The sequence below is a fragment of the Saccostrea cucullata genome, unplaced genomic scaffold, assembly GCF_032062105.1.
Source record: "Saccostrea cucullata isolate Sc308-1 unplaced genomic scaffold, CSIRO_AGI_Scuc_v1 ctg1076, whole genome shotgun sequence".
In the NCBI taxonomy this organism is placed as follows: domain Eukaryota; kingdom Metazoa; phylum Mollusca; class Bivalvia; order Ostreida; family Ostreidae; genus Saccostrea; species Saccostrea cuccullata.
The window spans coordinates 158,844-176,818 of record NW_026933400.1 but is presented as its reverse complement, the minus strand read 5'-3'; the positions used below and the strand labels follow the sequence as shown (position 1 = coordinate 176,818).

Genomic DNA, 17,975 nt, shown 5'->3' with positions numbered 1-17,975 from the left:
TTGACATATTTTATATCGCAAATAAAGCTACAATTAATATTTGTTGAAAAATGGAATCAGCTGAATGATCAAACACAGAAAAATCCGTCTGGGATATGAAAACGAAAGTACATTGAGTAGAAACAAACTACGATCTGATTCTGGAAAAGGTCCTATAAATTCTTACTCGCCATGTAACATGTAACATGTAACATTCTCAAAAGCTGGTCGCCCACAGGAAAATTTACTCGCATTTGCGAGTGGGCGAGTGGTTATTTGCAACCCTGCTGTATTTGCTATGCATGACTGATGAAATGATTGTACAAGTATAATGACTGACAAACTATCCCTCTTGATATTAAGTATGTGCCCTTCTTGGTTAAATAAATAACTTATTACATTTGTTAATGACTGTCTAATATTACTTATAAGGTTTGTTACTGACCAACTACAGAGATATACCAGGTTGATGAATCTCATAGATTGTGAGACAGGATTAAATGATAAAATTGTGACTTTTCATTTGAGGGGAAATACATTTTAAGTATAACTGTATAGAAAGGGGATTGTTCACACTGTATCTGGAATCTACTACCCTCAGATTTAAAATGCAAGGCTCTACCAACTAAGCTATAGGGTAACCTAGTTATACATGTTATAGCACTAGTGGGAGCCTACTCTCACTATATATAATGAATGACCAGTGTTTGAAACTCACTGTAAAATTAGCTAGATATGCAGGACTGATTGCTAGTAAAAGGCCTGCAAAAAATGTACAAGCCAGAAAAAAATAATTGTCTTTGAAAAGTTTGATTTAGCAATAATGTGAATTGGGCCAGCTCACTATACTTGCGATCCCGGGTCCATAGGGTGCATGATGAATTTTATCCGGTTGTTTGTTACACATTGCAACCAGAAATATAAGTTGATTTGAGAGTTTTATCAAATATCTGAATTTTAATTTATGGAAAATTTTTACATGTCCAGCGGGGCATCACGCAATAGGTGCAAATCTGCTCACATGTGACAGAATCTGGGGCGGTTGGCCATACAATTATTTCAAACACTGCGCATAACCACTTTTTTACCCAGTCTGTTAGGAAAGAAATATTTAGGATTAATTAATCCCATGAAGACTTTACCCCACTCTTGTAAGCCTAAAGGTTGATTATCTGTTGATAGTCAATAGCAAACCAGATAAGTATTTACTGTAACCAATCTTATTTCTACATAAAGTAATAATTAATTGGAGTGAGAACTCTTTCTGTCATTCTTAACCAAAAAGATTTTCTGAATTTTCTTATTCGTGTAAGTGTCAAAGTGGGAGTCTTGAAGGATATGTCAAAAGAAAGAAAATATGTGTGGCATTAAAAAAAAGCCATGAATGTATTTTTTTTCTATTGCAGAATATGGAGGATGAATATAATATGTGTTGAAACCTGAAAAAAGTCCTAAAGGTGCAAACAGGTACAGTATTACAATTTGTGCAAATCCTTTATTTTTAAGAATTTCAAACTTTATCTGAGATAAAAGAGAAATCCCTCTTATTCCATGTTCAGTAATTTTCTTTACCACAATTTTAATTTTGAAGTTAAAATAAAAACAAAACAATTTTTTTTCTGAACCAGTCCATATTTTTAAATTTGATATGCATCACACCATTCTCAAACATAGTCAGTAAAGGAGACATTTAATGTAAAATGACCTTGTAGAAAAACATGATTTTGGTAACAATATATTGTCAGAGTTAATGGAATTGAAGTGTTATTACTGTCTGTTCATTTACAGCCTAAGGGAAGACAGCAACATGGCTGACAGTGACCTTGCCATGCAGTGCGAGGCACAGGGGAGGATGATAGAACAGCTGAAGACCATGATCCGAGACAGGGAGGAAACTATAAAAGCCAAGGATAAAGAGCTGCAGGTAAAAACAAACAGTACTGAATATAACAAACTATCTACATTGTCAATGGCAGAAAAAATATGCATACTTTGCTGGAATGATCTCAATGTAGTCCATACGTATACTTTTAAATGAATACTGTTTTTTATTGACATTTTATTTTAAATTGAGGAAATTGTTGATCTCTAACTTTAATCTCAAGAATGCACTGCAGTACAAATAGCAATAGGAATTTATTTTTCCCCACAATACAGATATTATTTTCTCTTGTAATAGGAGACCAATGCAAAGATTTCCAAATTAAAACTTCAAGCAAAAGCTAAAGTGGCCAAGGATGCAAAAGCTGCTGGAAAGAAAGTTGAGGAAACTACAAAGGTACAGATAATGTGTTACATGTGAGGAGTGTGGCACTGAAACAGTTCTGAGCTAACTTTCCAACTCCAAAGTTGAGATGAATGCTTAGAGAAAACATTCATTGCTGTAGTCGTTTCTATTGATATACAAATTCTTTGCAATTTTCCCCCTAACACATTAGGTTGTATTTTACATTAAGTTATACTCTTAGTATGGGAGGGTCTAAAAAGGCCATTTAGGCCAAAAAAAATTAATCAATAGTTTTTCAGGCACCGCCGCATCAGTTCAAAAACGGCCGCATTGATCAATTTTATTGACATATTGAAAAGAGAGATTTTTCTATTTTTCCAAGTTGAAAAAGAAAATCGATTATTCCCCTTTTCATAAATGCTATTTTTTAAGAAAATCAATATATTTCTTCTAAATTTTCAGCATTTTATTAATTAACTTTTAAATAAATGTTTGGAGTAACATTATTTAAAGTTGAATACATACTACAACCAATTTCAGAGGGCAAAAATTAAGAATTGGTAGATATTATCACTTTATTGAACAAATGGCTTAGAAAAGGTGCTAAACCTGCTTCTAAAAAAAAAAAAAAAAGCCTGCCTGCCGCATCAAATTTTGATTTTTTTGGCCTGAGAAACAATTGATTAATTTTTTTTGGCCTTATATATTAAATCAATTTTTAATCAAGGACATATAGAAAATGTTCACATCATTACATGAAATTGTTTGCTAGCAAAAATACAATTTTCAGGTATCTTTTTGTTTTTCTACAAAATTTTAAACTAGATTCATGAAAATTTGGTCTTGCTTATGAATACATGTACTAAATATCTTTCTCATGAAAATAAGACATCACAAGGCTACTTAATATTGAAATTCTGGTTCTCAGGCCCGCGTGCATCCGTTTTGAGGTAGCCACATTGCTAATTTTATTTTACTTTTGATAAAATAAAAAGTTGGTATTGCGGAGACCAATCTAAGAAAAAAATTCTGTATTGATTTTTTCATAGTTTAGTACTCAAATATCACTTTCGTTTGCCATTTGCAAAGAGATTTTGGCTACTTCATTTGAAAATACTTTCAAAGACATCACACGCTGATAAGCAATGGATAACACATACCCTTTGAACAGTATGGAAAGTATATCTGTGAATAAAAATAATTATCTTTATTTTAAAGAAAATTCGAAAATTAAAATAAAAAAAAAACCTTCCTCATCTACTTTATTGCCAATAAAATGATAAATAAAATGCCGCTCTCCAGCATCTGTTTTGGAGAAAATTGGCCTGAGAACCAGAGAATTAAAGTTAGATAGCCCAATACTGTAGAAGTACTTTTATCCGTGTGGTATTTATTTACGCTATGTACGCGGTCACAAACTTTCCGCGGAAAATAGTCCCATCGAACTTAATTCAAATATAAGGCATATAAGGAGAATCTTAAGATATCCGTGTAATTTACTTCCAGTGGATTAAACAGAAATAGAGATTCCACGGAATTATGACCCCGTAGAAAAAAAGTACGTTTACAGTATTTTGGTGGTCTACAGTTACTGTAATTCTTCTTGAACTTAGCATTTTTGAGCTCTAATTGATAGTATGTTTAGAAATCTAACCAATTTGTTTTAATACTTTATAAAGGAACACCAGGATGGAGCCACAGGAGAAGATGAGAGTGCCACTGACAAAGCAGGGAGGGCTAAAATGATCATGTTAAAGAAGAAACTGGAGGAGAGACATCGCATCATCAGTGAGAAAGAGGAACTCCTAGCCTCCAAGGATGCACTGATTGAGGCAAAGGTCAAGGTCATATCCGAGCAGGAGGAAGCCATCAAGACCCTGTCATCCCAGCTAGAGGGAAACGCCAATCTGATCGCACAATTACAGTCTGAACAGACGGCAGAGAGCTCCTCTCCAGAGGTAAGGGTCTGGAATCTGAATGTCTTCATAATGTCATTCGTCTTGTTTTTAACACATTCTATTGTATAATTGATACAAAGGGATTGGTAAGAAGTTCTAGCAACTTAGAAAAACCTCTCCCTCTTATTCCTCTTCACAAACTTTTGACAAAAATTGCAATTTAAAAGAGAGCTAGAAAGCTGCTTTTTCATTAGTTCCCTGTCTCGAACTGGAATGGATTAGAAAATAGCCTTTATTGTAGATATTTTTAAGTTTTGTATAAAAAAATATAGTGTGTCTTTAAAATTGAAATTGCAAAATATTGCAGGATTTGAGATTAGTTTTGTCAAGTAAAATATCAGAAATTGATTTTCGGAAGGTCCTCAGCGTTATAATTTCAAAAGAATGGCTAAGGCTTTGAGTCACTGGAAAATGACAGATTTGAAAGATATATCTTCTCATTGGTTGATTTATTATTAGTCATTCTGTCGTGCAACCACAAGCCCAACTTTTAAATAGCAATCTCTGTTATGAATTTTTTGAAGAGGAAAGGCATCACTAAACCTTGATATTGTGAAGATGGAATCTGGATAGAGAGTAAATTAATGTCTACAAAAGAAATCCATTGCTAGTTTTAAGTTTTGGAGATTAACATGTTAGGTATTTTTATTGGTAGAGTGGAGTGCAGGAGATGTATGCTCAGATTGTGTACAAAGACAACAAAATTCTGGAGCTCAACAACAAGGTTCTGGATCTGGAGAAGAAGATGATGGATCTCCAGGAATTCATCTCAGAAAAGAACGAGGTCATCAAGGGGAGGGACAAAGTGTTTGAAGTAAGCAACATTAGTAATTAACAATACACCAACTCTCATTCTGATTCATAAGTCTATGCTCCATATTCACTTTGTCAACCTTGTACACTTGATGTTATTTTCAACTAGCTGATTTTGAACCCTATGTCACAGTTATGCATCTGCCAGTCACAAGAATAATTGATGGGGAAATAAAGTTTTTCTTTTTCTTAAACTAAATGTGACCAAGTTTATAAAAAATTGAGAATTTGAGATAGCAGTTGTTAAATAAGTTAGCATGAAAAAGTTGTAGGAATTTCCAGTGAACTGGAACATTCTCTGAAATCACCAGTCTTTATGTGAGATCAATGCTCATGGAATTAATGGTCAATCTTACCCACAAAATTATATTTCCATGCACATTTATTTTGTAAACATATTGTTTCATCATATCTTCCTTGAAAATGAGTAACAAACTAAATTATTTATTATGAAAAAGTAAGATTTTACTTGCCCATGAGCCCTGACCCCATTAATTTAAAGGATTCCACAGTGCACCTTTTAAGATATCGATGTTTGAGGATACAGTGTGCAAGTGCATATCTGATTGATCTAATGTCAATTTCTAATAATGAAAAAAATTATACTCTTATACTTTAATGATGACATTTTAAAACATTTTTTTTAATTTTCAGATTTTGCAGACCACAATTAGAGAAAAGGACCAAAACATCCAGAGCCAAGCTATGCTAATATCCAAACTTTCCGCCAAAGTTGAAAACTATGAAGAGAAAATTGCAGAAATGAAAGAACAAGTAGAAAAAGCTGATCATGCTCTGAAACTAGAAAGTGAAAAGTTCGATTTGAAGCTTCGGGAGACACAGAAATATTTCGAGGAATCCTTACAAGAGAGTCAAGGATTAGTGACAAGTCTTCGTGAGAATGTAAAAGTGAAGGATGATGAACTTCTAATGAGGGAGAATGACCTTCGAGAATTAATAGCCAGACACGAAAAAGACATTCAGAGGATAATGGCGAAAGGTGAAGTAGATTTGCAAGATCATGTGTTAAAAATGTTGGAGCAGAAACTGAAAGATACAAATGAAGTTTTAGAAGGAAAAATAAAAGTGATTGAAGTGCTTCAGAAAGAAGTGACAGCTAAAGACAAACAAATTGAGGAAAGTTTAGAGGTGCAAAAGAACTTCAAAGAAAAGCTTCAATCCACTTCAGAACAACTGATGCTCATGCAGGCCAACATCGTAGACATGGAAATGCAATGGAAAGACGAGAAAAAGAAGCTAGATGGAAAAATCAGAGATCTAATTGAAAAGCATGAACTAGAGAAAACGGAAAAAGAACTGACAGTACAGACCATGCAAGTTCAGCTTTATCAATATCAGACAGCTTACACTCAAGCTGTAGCTCATTATAACAGTCTTCAGGAAAGATTTCTTCATAACACGAGGCCTGGGGGAGCTGTCCCAGTCTCTCAGGTACCACCACAGGAAGAGGAAAAGACCACACTCCAGGCTCCAGAGCAACTGGATGCCACAGCACAGGTGATGGCGGAATTGAAAGAAAAACTCTTAGAAAAGGAAAAGGTAATCAAAGAGCTAGAACATTATAAGAGTGACTTTGAAATGGCTCAAGCCAAAGTGGTGGAAGTTGAGAAACAAATGGAAGAAAAAATTGAGGAGTTGAAGAAGAGTATGAAAGGGACAGAGGAAGCTAGTTCTAAGAATCTGAAACAGAAAGCCCAGCTAACAGCAAAGGTGAAGTCCCTGGAGAAGGAAATTAAAGAACTCAAGGTGAGAGGGAAAAAATGACGTCTTTTGTTAATAAAATGTCAAGGTCACACAAAAATTTTGATTTGTTAGTGATTTATGGGAATGAAAAATACTTATCTATGTCTGGAAGTACTTATATTTTCTCTCATATTTCTCTCATATTTAATGTTTCAAGTACTTGAATTTATTAAAATTAGAAATCATTGAAAACTTTTGAATGAATCGTAACTGTACATTTTTTTCATTTTTTAATTTCATTTTTTGAAGGGGGCTGTACATTAGTGATTAGAGATTGTAAAATTTACCACCATTAGCTTGATTGTCTTAGTGTTGAAATAAAGTAATTTGCACATTGTATAAAACAAATTAAATCTTACATACATGACTTCTGTTGTTTCCAAATTGATTACAAAATTTAAACTATTTTCCAATTTGTCAAGCTATGGAAAATAAAAAGTTCTAAATGTTAAATCTTAAATGTTAAATTTTTTACAGGTATCCACCAGTGCTGAGAAGAGCAAACATTTAGAGGAAGTTGCTCTACTCAAGGAACAGCAAGCGAAAGAAGAAGAGCTTCATCTAAAAACGTCTGATGACTCAAGTTCCCTCAAAGAAGAAATCACAGCTTTAATGTCTGAAAATGAAGGCCTTCAGAAACTTGTCAAGTGTCAAGAACAAAAGATTGAAAACTTGAATGCAGTACTCCAGAGTAAGGAAGAACAAGTAAATTCATTGTATGAGGAGCTTAAAGGTAAAGTACAGGAAGCAAGTTCACTACAACAGATAATTCAACAACATGAAAATGAAATACAACAATCTAAACTTGACAGTGAATCAGAAGTTGAGAATTTAAAATCTCAACTCAGTGACTTAGAAAATCAGTTAAAAAGTTTAAGTTCAAATTCTGACCTTAAAGAAAGTGAAGTAGTGGATTTACGGAGGGACTGTGAAAGCAAACAAAAAGAAATCAATGATCTCAAAGACAATTTACACGAGAAAGAGGCTATAACTTCAAAACTTCAGGACACTGAAAGTGAACTGAAATCTCAATTGTGTTCATTACAAACTGAAAATGAGGAAAAAGAATCTGTGATACAATCCCTTAATATTCAGATTGAGGAATTAAAACATTCATTGTTGAAAAAAGACTCTGAAATTGAAGATGTTGATATAAAATATAAAGAATCACATTCCATGTTAAGTAATGCAAACTCAGAAAATGAGCGGCTTTCAAATGAATTGAAACAGACTAAAGAGGAGTTAAGTAGTGTTTCAGATCAATTTAAAGAGGTAAGCCAGGAAAAGGAACAGATTCAGAGTGAGTTAACAGAGACAAGAGGAAAATTAGACTATATATCAACACAAGTTAGTGAATTAACTGAGACTTTATCAAATAAAGAAATTGAACTTAAAAGGAAGGATGATGAAATCGAAAATCTTCATTCAGACTTGAATGAAGTCAGGACATCTGTGTCTGATTTATCTAGTCAAAAAAGTGGACTTGAACGTCAGGTAACAGAATTACAAACAATTTGTTGTGAAAAAGATGAGCAAATTAAAAATTTGTCCTCAAGTTCTGAGGATAGCTTAAAATCTTTACAGGAACTTGTTGGAGAAAAAGATGCCAAAATTCAAACTATGATGGAAAGTGTTAATGCAAGTGAGGCCAAATTAAAGGAAATGGATAGTAACATGACACTTTTGAAAGACCAAAGTGAAAAGAATGTACAAAGGAACTCTGAAATACAGGAGGGGCTTGAAAAGAAAGTTGCAGAATTGGAGGAACTTCTTACTGCCAAGAACCTTGAGGTAGAAAGAGTATCTGATAAATTAACAGATATGGACTCGGGGCATAATTCAAAAGTTGAATCTCTCCAAAGTGAAATAAGAACATTGTTAGACAATAGATCTGCAATTTCAAAAGAATTAGCTATAAAAAAGGAAGCTGAAAGGAAGTTAGCAGAGCAACTCTCACAGTTGCAAAAGAATCTTGGTGAAAAAGAGGAGGTAATCAGAGAGATGTCTTCTTCACTCAATTCTGTGCAGGAAGTGAAAGAGCATCAAGTGGAAGTCATTGATCAACTGACGAGGGATCTAGAAAGTATACGACAGGAGAAGGCTGACTTAGCAGAGACAGTGGAAAAGTTAACACAGGAGATACAGGGTTCAACCACGGAGAGAAACCTTCTTGCAGAAAAGGTTAGTGAATTATCAGTTTTATGCAATGAAAGACAGTCCACTATAGAGACACTTAATAGTTCTGTTGCAAACTTACAGACAAGCATGGACGAGCTCTCTCAGATTAAGAACTCTGAAATATCTTCTTTAAATGAGCATGTGAATTCCTTATCCCTGGAATGCCAAAATCTTAAAACCCTCTGTGAATCACTCGAATCTCAGCTTGAGCATGCCAATCACAGCATGACAGAATTGCATGAAAAGCACGAGGAAACTAGTCATTGCCTGAAAAATGTAGAAGAAAAAGCAAAGAAATATGAGCATGATTTACAGGAAGCAAAAAATCAACATGTTTCTGTTCAAACTTGTTTGGATGAAAGTGAGAAAAGTCTTCAAGAAACTAAAGTTTTGTTATCTGAGTATTTATATGAAATTGAACAATTAACATCCAAGCTCTCTACAACCTCCCACTCTTTATCATTGATAAAACAGGAAAATGTTTCATTAAAACGGGACCTGGATTCTGAACGTGAAGGTCTTGCTGCAGTCCAAAAGTGTACTCAGGAGAAAGAAGAAGAGATAAGAAAATTGGAAACTAATTTAGTGAACATTGAAGACAAAGTGTGTGCATTAGAGAAAGACAAAGAACAGAGAGAAAAGTACACCAGATCTCTTGAAAGAGAGAAAAATGTTTGTACTGACAAATTAAAGGAGCTTCAGGATGAAGTTGTCCAAAAAGACCAAACAATACTGGAACTTCAAAAAGATCAAGAAAGCAGAACTGAAGAGATGAACAGACTAAATGACATCATTGTCACAAAGGAGAGAAGTCTTACAGAGCAAAGAGAAAGTATTGATTGTTTACAGCAAAAGATCCAGGAGAAGGACGGAATTCTTGAAGAAAAAGAAGCTGCTGAACAGCATCAAATAGATAAGTTGGCTGAGGTTACTATGTCTAGGAAAACTGTTGAGTTTCGACTAAAGGAGAAAGAGGAAGAGATTGAAGGCCTTGCTGAGTGTATTTCCGACTTAAACACCAGAATTAAAGAAGCAGAGGACAGCAAAGCAGTTTCCATAAGTAAACTTCAGAAAGAAATTGATGAATATCAAAACCACCTTGATTCGTTGAAAAATACAAAGAAAGAACTTTCTGATGAAGTGATCTTATTACAAAGAGAAAAGAAAGACCAATCTGAATCAATTTTAAATATGCAAACTTATTTGGAAAAATTAGAAGAAAAAGCATCAGCATTAGAAAAGCTAATTGCAGAGAAAGAGAAAGCTTTGAAAGAATTGCAGCTTGCCTTTGAGGAAAAGGTTGAGACTAATTCTAACTTGGAAAAATCATTAGGACAATCTGAAGAGGAATGCACAAGACTTAGACACACAGTAAATTGCAAAGAGGAAGAACTGTCCGATTTAAAAAATAAACATGCTGATTTAAAAATTGAGATGCAGGCTTTAGAGGAATCAATTCAAATGAAAAATACGGATATAGAAAATTCATTTAAAATTATATCTGAAAAGAAATCTGAAGTTCAAAAATTAAATGAAAAAGTACAAAGCTTGGAAATATCGGAGGCTTCACTGAAAGAAGAATTATTGAAGAATGCTAATTATGTAAAGGACTTGTTGAGTCAAAAAGAGGTTGCTAGTGAATTATCAAGCAAAGAAATGGAAGTGCTTCGAAAAAGCAGTGAAAGTAATGCTGAGAGACTAGAAAAAATGATTCAAGCAAAAGATCATGCTATAGAAAATGCTCAAGCAAGAATTCTAGAGTTGGAAAAGTTGGAAAGTCAATTAAATGACAATCTCAAAATGTCAAACCAGGAAGTAATTTTTCTGAAAGAAAGCACCGCTAAGCTTGAAGAAGAGTGTGAGAAAGAAAAATCAGAAAAAGAAACCTTGGAAAACCACTTGGATAAGCTTAAAAAGGAACAAAACCAAAAGATTGAAGAATTGGAAAAATTGAATGAGTTGATGGTCACAAAAGAGAAATCTTTGAAAGAGTCCATAATGAAGTGTGACCTTGTTCAGAAAGAAATTGTGTCAAAGACAGAGATGATAAAATCTATGGAAGAAGAAAGCGAGAAAAAAGAAAAACATATTCAAGAACTTTCAACTGTGGTTCAAGAAAAAGAGGACATTCTAAAAAATACCCTGCAGGAGAGAGAGATACTGAGTGAGGAAGTGACTGAAAAGAAACAAGAGATATTTGATTTAAAGTCAACATTAAATGCTGTCTGTGAAAAAGTGGAGATAATGGAACAATCAACATTAGCAAAAGATGCTGAAATCAAAGATCTTCAGTGCACTCTATTAGAAAAAGAGGAAATTATTCATAAGTGTGAATTACAGATTCAGGCCAAAAATAACCAGATAACAGACCTAGAAAATAGCTTATTACAATCTGAAAAATCTATAGAAGACCTAAAGAAAATATGTGACAATCAAAATTCAGAAATTGAAGCTCTCAAAGACAATATTCAGGAGAATAGTGTAACCAAAACTTCAATTCAAGAAGTTCTGAAACAAAAGGAAGAAGAGTGCAATCATTTATTGCTAGAACTGAAGAATACAGAGGTAAAAGTAAAAGAAATGGAAGAAGAAATACAAAGAATCATTAGTGAAAAAGAAAAGTTGGAAATTTCTTCTCAATTTTTAGCTACATCTTTGAAAGAAAAAGAGATTCTTATAGGTTCAATAGAATCTCAGCTTACAGAAGTGATGAAAGACCTAGACAGTGCCAGAAAAGACAGAGATTTGGCTTTACAGGAGAGTTCCAAATTTCAAACAGAAATTTCAAATCTAAAAGAAGAAAATAAAACCTTTAAAAATGTCCTATGTGAAAAAGAGAAGGAATCAGATGAAATCATTTCAAGCTTAAAGGAAGAACTGAAAGTTAATTTGCTTGAAAAAGAAGCTCTTATGGAAATGTTACTCAGTGAGGACCTGTCTCAAAATCTGTCTCCTGGATCAAATGTCTCACAGCAAATGGAAAAAGCTGTTCACAGATTAGTTCAGTTAAAATCTTTAATTGAAATTACCAAAGAGGAATGTAGTCAGAAAGCATGTCAAATAGATGTGTTGAAACAGGAAATGGAAGATATGAATGTAAAACTGGAAGCACAGATATCTAGTCATTTACATACATCATTGATTCTAGTCAAAGAAAAGCAAAAGTCAGATGAAATGGAAAATGATCTCAAAGAAGCCACAAAAGCAAAGAATGATGCTCAGGAAGAAATTCATCGGCATCTTTGTGAACTCAGTAATAAAGACAAAGTAGTTTGTTCCTTGAAGATAGAAATTGAACAGTTGAAGCTAGCCAACAGACAAGAAGTTACTGTTTTGCAACAAAGCCATGATGAATTAGTGAGCAAAACAAAAGAGACTCTACAGGAAATGTACAAAGAAAAAGATGGTCTTATTGAAGAATTAAAGCGTATAAATGAACAGAACACCATTTCCACCCAAAAATTAGAGATTTCAGAGAAGCACTTATCTGAGTTAGAAGCCAAGAGTACCAGTTTATCTTCAAAACTAGAACAGGTTGAAAATGAAAATGAAAGTCTCGTTACAGAAGTAAAGAGTATACAAGAATCTCTGTCACAGGAGAGGTCAGATAATCTTTCAATAATAAGTAAAAAGACTGATGTAATTGAGAACCTCCAATCCGAATTGCAGACTCAGGTACAAGAATTACACAGCACTCAGAAGCAACTGGAAATTCTAGACAAAGATCTGAAAGAAGAAATAGCAAAACTCTCGGACAACAATGCAGGTTTGCTAAATCAAAATGATGAGTTGTCAGAGAGCAAAAGAAACCTTGAAGTGGAAAAAACTGCGCTTAAAGAGCTGGTCTCTTCATTGCAGGAAGAGATAAAGAATGAGGAGCAGAGACTGAAGGATTCTGAAGAAGCTTTAGAGGCTGTCAGACAGGAAAAGGATTGTTTGGAGAAATGTAATCATGACCTTGAAATCAAGGTAGAAGAATTAAAAACAAAATCAGAGAATTTAGAACTTGAGGATCAGAAAAAGACAGATGATTTTTCAAAAAGTCATACAGAATTGACAAAACAAAAGGATCTTTTGCAGCAAAAAAATGATCTGCTGACTGATGAACTGGTTGGTAAAAAGAAAACTCTTGAGCAGTTTGAAAGTGATCAACAAGCCCTGAAAGAAAAACTAAATTTGGCATTGCTTGAAAAGGACAAAGAAGGAATAAATCATCAAAAAGAAACACAGGAGTTATCTGTATCCAATGCTAGTCTTCAGGATGAAGTAAAAACTCTTAAAGAATCCATGGTTATCTTGGAAACTAAATTAGAGGAGGAATCAAAAAAGTGCATTGAATTGAAACATATGTATGATGAAGCTGTGCAATCAAACTGTAAATACCAGGAAGACATAAAAATATCACGACAGAACTTAGAGGAAGCAGTGGAAAAGAGAAAGGCTGTTACAGAGGAACTACATGAAGTGAAAGAATCTCTGGAATTAAAGATGAAGGAGCTCTCTGCACTGTCAACGGAAAAAGAGACACTAAAGAACGAGTTGGAAAGTTTGAAAGATTTATATGAAAAGTGTTTTAAAGAAAAAGAGAGATTGGAAAATTTGGTTAAAGAGTTGGAACAAACTTTATCAGAAGAAAATTCAAATTTTGACAGCAAAGTTAAAGAAATTGAGTCACTTATGTTAACTTTAGGAGAGATGCAAAATGCTAATGACTTTTTACAGAAGAAGTTGGAAGATGTTGAGGATGAGAAACAGGCATTAGAAAAGAATGTGGGAGATTTCCAAGAAAATCTTCACTCTCTCAACATAGAAAGAGAAGATTTAGTGAAGAAAATTGAAGAACTCAAAAACAAAGAAGAAGCGCATATTTCTAAGAATGAAACTCTTTTGAAAGATCTAGAGAAAGTGGGAACAGAAAGGGAATCCCTGTGTTTAAACTATGAAAAATTATCCAAGGACTTTGATGATGTTAAACTGGAAAATGATTTGTGGAGTAAATCTGTGGCAGAAAAGGAAATTCATTTAAATGCTTTGGAGTCTGAAATCGACGAGTTGAAGGCAACTAACCAGAACCTTGGGCTCTCCTTATGTGATGCAGAGATGGAGATAGAAAGGCTAAAGACTGAATTGCAGGAAAATGTAGCTATCAGAGAAGAGAAAGAAAAGTTATTGCTACAAAGCATGACAGAATCCCATTCTCAGTCTGAAAATATTGTAGAGATAGAGGAGAAATATTTACTTATGCAGTCAGAATTACAGAGAACAAAAACAGAGAAAAATGATCAAGAAAATGCCCTTTCAAATGTTTTGAAAGAATTTGAAGAGTTAAAATCAGAGCATTCCAAAATGATGCGAGAATTTGATATTGAAAAGACATCACATCTATCTGAAAACAGGTGTTTGAAAGAAGAAAAAGAGAGGATGGAAATTCAGTTAAGAAATGATCTCCTTAAAGAGGCAGAGGAAAATGAAAAAGTCTTAAAGCAGTTAGAACAACAGGATTTACAAATTGTCATTTTAAAAGAGTACATAGAGGAGCTTGAAAGTCGATGCTCTGACACCTCTGAGACAATAACAAAACTAAGATTAGATTTGAAGAAAAAAACAGACAAATACACTGCTGAAATAAATGAAAAGAGTATTCAAGTGACAGACCTTGATCAAAAGATAAAGACGTTGCTGATTTCAATGGAATGTAAAGACCAAGAACTAGAAAAAGTTTGTTCAGATTTAGCATCTACAGAAGAAACCTCTGCAAAGAATACAGAACTATTAGAGCAATCTTGCAAAGATTTGGAAGAAAGGTATGCTATTGAACAAAAGAAGTGTAGTGATCTGCAAAAGAGAATTGCTGCACTAGAGACTGATCTGGAGGTAAAAACTGCCCTTTCCATGGAGCTTGAAAGGTCATTCCAGACTTGTGAAAAAGATAGAAGCCATTTTGAACAAAGACTGCATGATCTGCAGGAGGAGAAAGTGATAGCTAGGAAGGAATGTCAAGATTTAGAAAAGACTCTTGAGAAAAGTACTGAACACATTCATTCCCTGGAGACCAAACTTGAGGAGCAGAAAAGTAAATACTTTAACATTTGTGCACGAAATGAAAAGGAACAATGTGATATTGTCTCAAAGATGGAGATGCTGAAAGATGAATGTGAGAGGCTGAATGAACAAAATCAAGGAATCACAATTTTTTCCAAAAAATTGCAGTCCAATATTAAAGAAAAATCCCATAAGATCCTCGAACTACAAAGTGAGATTAAATTACTGCAAGCAGAGTCGGACAAGCTGAAGAACGACTTCAGCTTACAAGAAAAGGAAATAGAACAAGGGAGACTAAATTTATTAAATAAAATTAATGAACTTGATCGAGAAATTTTAAAATATAAAGACATGCTTAAGGAAAGTGATTTGAGAAAGATTGAATTAGAAGCAGGTAGCTTTGAATTAAGTAAGAACAACTCCATCTTAGAAGAAAAAAATCAGGAACTTGAACTCGAATATGATACCCTTGAAAGCAAATTAAAAGAGGCAGAAGAAAGATTTAGTAATGCAATGCACTCAAAAGATGATGATCTTAACCATTCCCTTAAAAAGTATGAAGAATTGGCTAAAATGAACGAAATGTTAAGTGAGAGTTTAACAAACACAAAGGAAGAGATTCAGTCGCTCAGAGATGAGAAAAATAATATGGAAATGCTGGTTGGAAATCTTCAATTGCAGAAACGTGATTTAGATAGAAAAATTTCTAAAACACGCGAAGAATTCACATCCGCCCGAGAACAGATCGAGTGTTTAGGCAGAGAAAAGGCTAAAGTTCTTGAAGAAATGAAAGAATTGCAGATAAGACTGGAAACCCAAAATGAAAATTTCAACAGAAGAATTGAAGGAAAAGAGGATTCTCTTTCTACCGTTAGAAATAAACTGGATTCTTTACTTGAAATCAAATTAAGCCTGGAGAAAGAGGTAGTTAATTTGAAAGATCTGTTAAAAGATTCAGAGAATGAAAAACAAGTTATTTCCCAACAGATGAAAGAAAAGGACGATTTGTTTGCATCAAAGAAAGACACTTATGAACAATATGTCTCTCTTCTGATGTCAGAAAATGAGATGTATGAAAAGAAAATTCAGGATATGGATTCATTGTTAAATAATGAAAGAAAGAAGAATGCTCATATGAATAATCAGCTAGAGGAAAGCAAAACTAAGCTGAAGGTTGTGAGAGAGGAAAAAAGTAAGGTAGAAATTGAATATGATTTACTCAAAGCTGAATTACAAGAAAAGAATGAACAGTATACAGATTGTAATAGAGAGTTAGAAACACTGAAAACAGAAAGTCAGCAAATGAAAACTGCTTTAGAAAAGACAAAAGAGGAAGCATCAACACAAATTGAACAGATTATGAAAGACAATGAAAAATTTTTAAAAGAGAAGGAACAGGGAGAAGGTGTACAGGCGGACCTTCAATCACAATGTGACGAATTGAAAACGCAACTCCATGAGAAAATACATTCAATTGTCATCCCTATGAAATCACTATGCGAAGAATTGAGTTCAAATTCGGAGGAAATTGCTGAATTCCCCCAAGACACATATGATATGGGTCCCTTAGTTGAATTTATGAAGTCTAGAGTTATGAAATGGAAAGAAGAAGTAGAAAAGGTTACACAAGAAAACGTCAACCTTCAAGATGAGATAAATTCACATTCAGGTGATGTGGCTGATCTGAAACTAGAATTAAGTAAAAGTCAGTCTGTTAAGGAAGATTTGCAGAGGAAGCATGATTTAATCTTAGCAGAATTGGAGGAACTGCAACAGACTTCCCACAGTGTTGATGTTAATAACATGATGACATTAACAACTAACAAAAAATTGAAGGAGAAAATGAATGACCAGAAGGCAGAACTACAAAGACTACAAAGAACCTTAGATATATCAGAACAAAGACAAGCTGAATGTGAACAAAGGATGATTGAATTGATAAAAGAAACAGAAAATGATTCTCCTGACAGTTCAACTGAACTTGGAAAAGATGATGTGGACAAAGCTATTATTGAAAAGCTTGAAGAAAATGTACATTCTTTAAAAGAGAATATTCTCAAGCTACATGAAGAAAATGCCATCCTTGAAAATGAACAGAGGAACGCGGTTACTCATTTGAAAGACGTTACAGCATCTCGAGAAGAATTTGCTCAAAAAATGAAAGAGAAAGAAAGTCATTTAGAGGAGATGTTTCAGAACAAAGAGTCGCTAGACTCTGAGCTTTTAAAAATCAAGAGTGAGTATTCTGAAATGAGAGAGCAAGTCCATGCTTTGAAGACCGAGAACAGCACACTAACATTGCAGGTAATTCTTCATAGCTTATTCTTCAATGATATTTTTCATTTTTTCTTGAATTGTCATTTAAATTTTGAATTTCTAAAATAAGTTTTTTTTTCTCATTGACAATTATTAAACATAGTTTTTAAAACCAGGCCTGCATTGCACTATTACGTTGTAAATGAAATTATCAGCAAAAAGGTTGATACAAAATACTTATATTTTTTTTATTGAGTGTATTTTATCTATTTTTATTTCTGGTTTTTTAAAATCAAAGATGTACGTGTTTTAACCCATGGAAGAAGAAATATTTAATATGTTTAATATAGAAATTATTTTTAGGGTACATTTTGTTTTTATTTCATTAGGTCATTCTAAGACAAAACATTTGGCATTAGGTAAATTAAGAAATCATTCATGGTTATGATCAATAAATGTGTGTTGAAGATGGAGCGAAAGCTTGTGAACAGTAATAAAGTCTCAGGAATCTATATCATCCAATCTCTTTAGGGAATTTTTGGGAATAAAACGATTGTGTCCTTTTTGTTAACACCCCCCCCCCCCCACGAAAAAAGAAAGAAATTGAAATTACATATAGTAGTGAAAAATAAATACAAAAGAATTAAACAGTATTTGTAAATCTTTATTTACATAAGGATCTTGATTAAAATCACATTGATATTGGATTCCCATGAACAAGAAGAAAACATATATACAGGCTTAAAAAAAGAGTAAAT

At 33.6% G+C, this 17,975-nt stretch overlaps 2 protein-coding genes across 3 annotated transcripts in view; both read left to right on the top strand.

Moving 5' to 3' along the window:
• The first annotated feature begins 1,786 nt into the window (after window positions 1-1,786).
• LOC134238180 (myosin-11-like) lies at window positions 1,787-8,978 on the top strand. Its single transcript, XM_062720292.1, has 7 exons — window positions 1,787-1,903; window positions 2,159-2,257; window positions 3,886-4,164; window positions 4,820-4,978; window positions 5,632-6,744; window positions 7,219-8,922; window positions 8,955-8,978. The coding sequence occupies exons 1-7, from the start codon at window positions 1,787-1,789 to the stop codon at window positions 8,976-8,978; spliced, it is 3,495 nt and encodes a 1,164-aa protein (XP_062576276.1).
• The window catches only part of LOC134238188 (extracellular matrix-binding protein ebh-like), a 23,910-nt gene continuing 14,864 nt past the window's right edge, over window positions 8,930-17,975 (top strand). For both annotated transcript variants that reach the window (XM_062720302.1, XM_062720301.1), the window contains exon 1: window positions 8,930-17,265. In XM_062720302.1, coding sequence (XP_062576286.1) covers window positions 9,007-17,265 — 8,259 coding nt within the window. In that variant the 5' untranslated portion in view covers window positions 8,930-9,006. The remainder of the gene's footprint in view (window positions 17,266-17,975) is intronic.

Excerpts from the sequence above, each read along its gene's own strand:
- LOC134238180 (XM_062720292.1), top strand. The coding sequence starts at position 1,787 with ATGGCTGACAGTGACCTTGCCATGCAGTGCGAGGCACAGGGGAGGATG. Across the intron at positions 6,745-7,218 it reads AGGAAATTAAAGAACTCAAG|GTATCCACCAGTGCTGAGAA; the intron begins GTGAGAGGGAAA and ends AATTTTTTACAG. Across the intron at positions 8,923-8,954 it reads GAAACCTTCTTGCAGAAAAG|ACAGTCCACTATAGAGACAC; the intron begins GTTAGTGAATTA and ends ATGCAATGAAAG.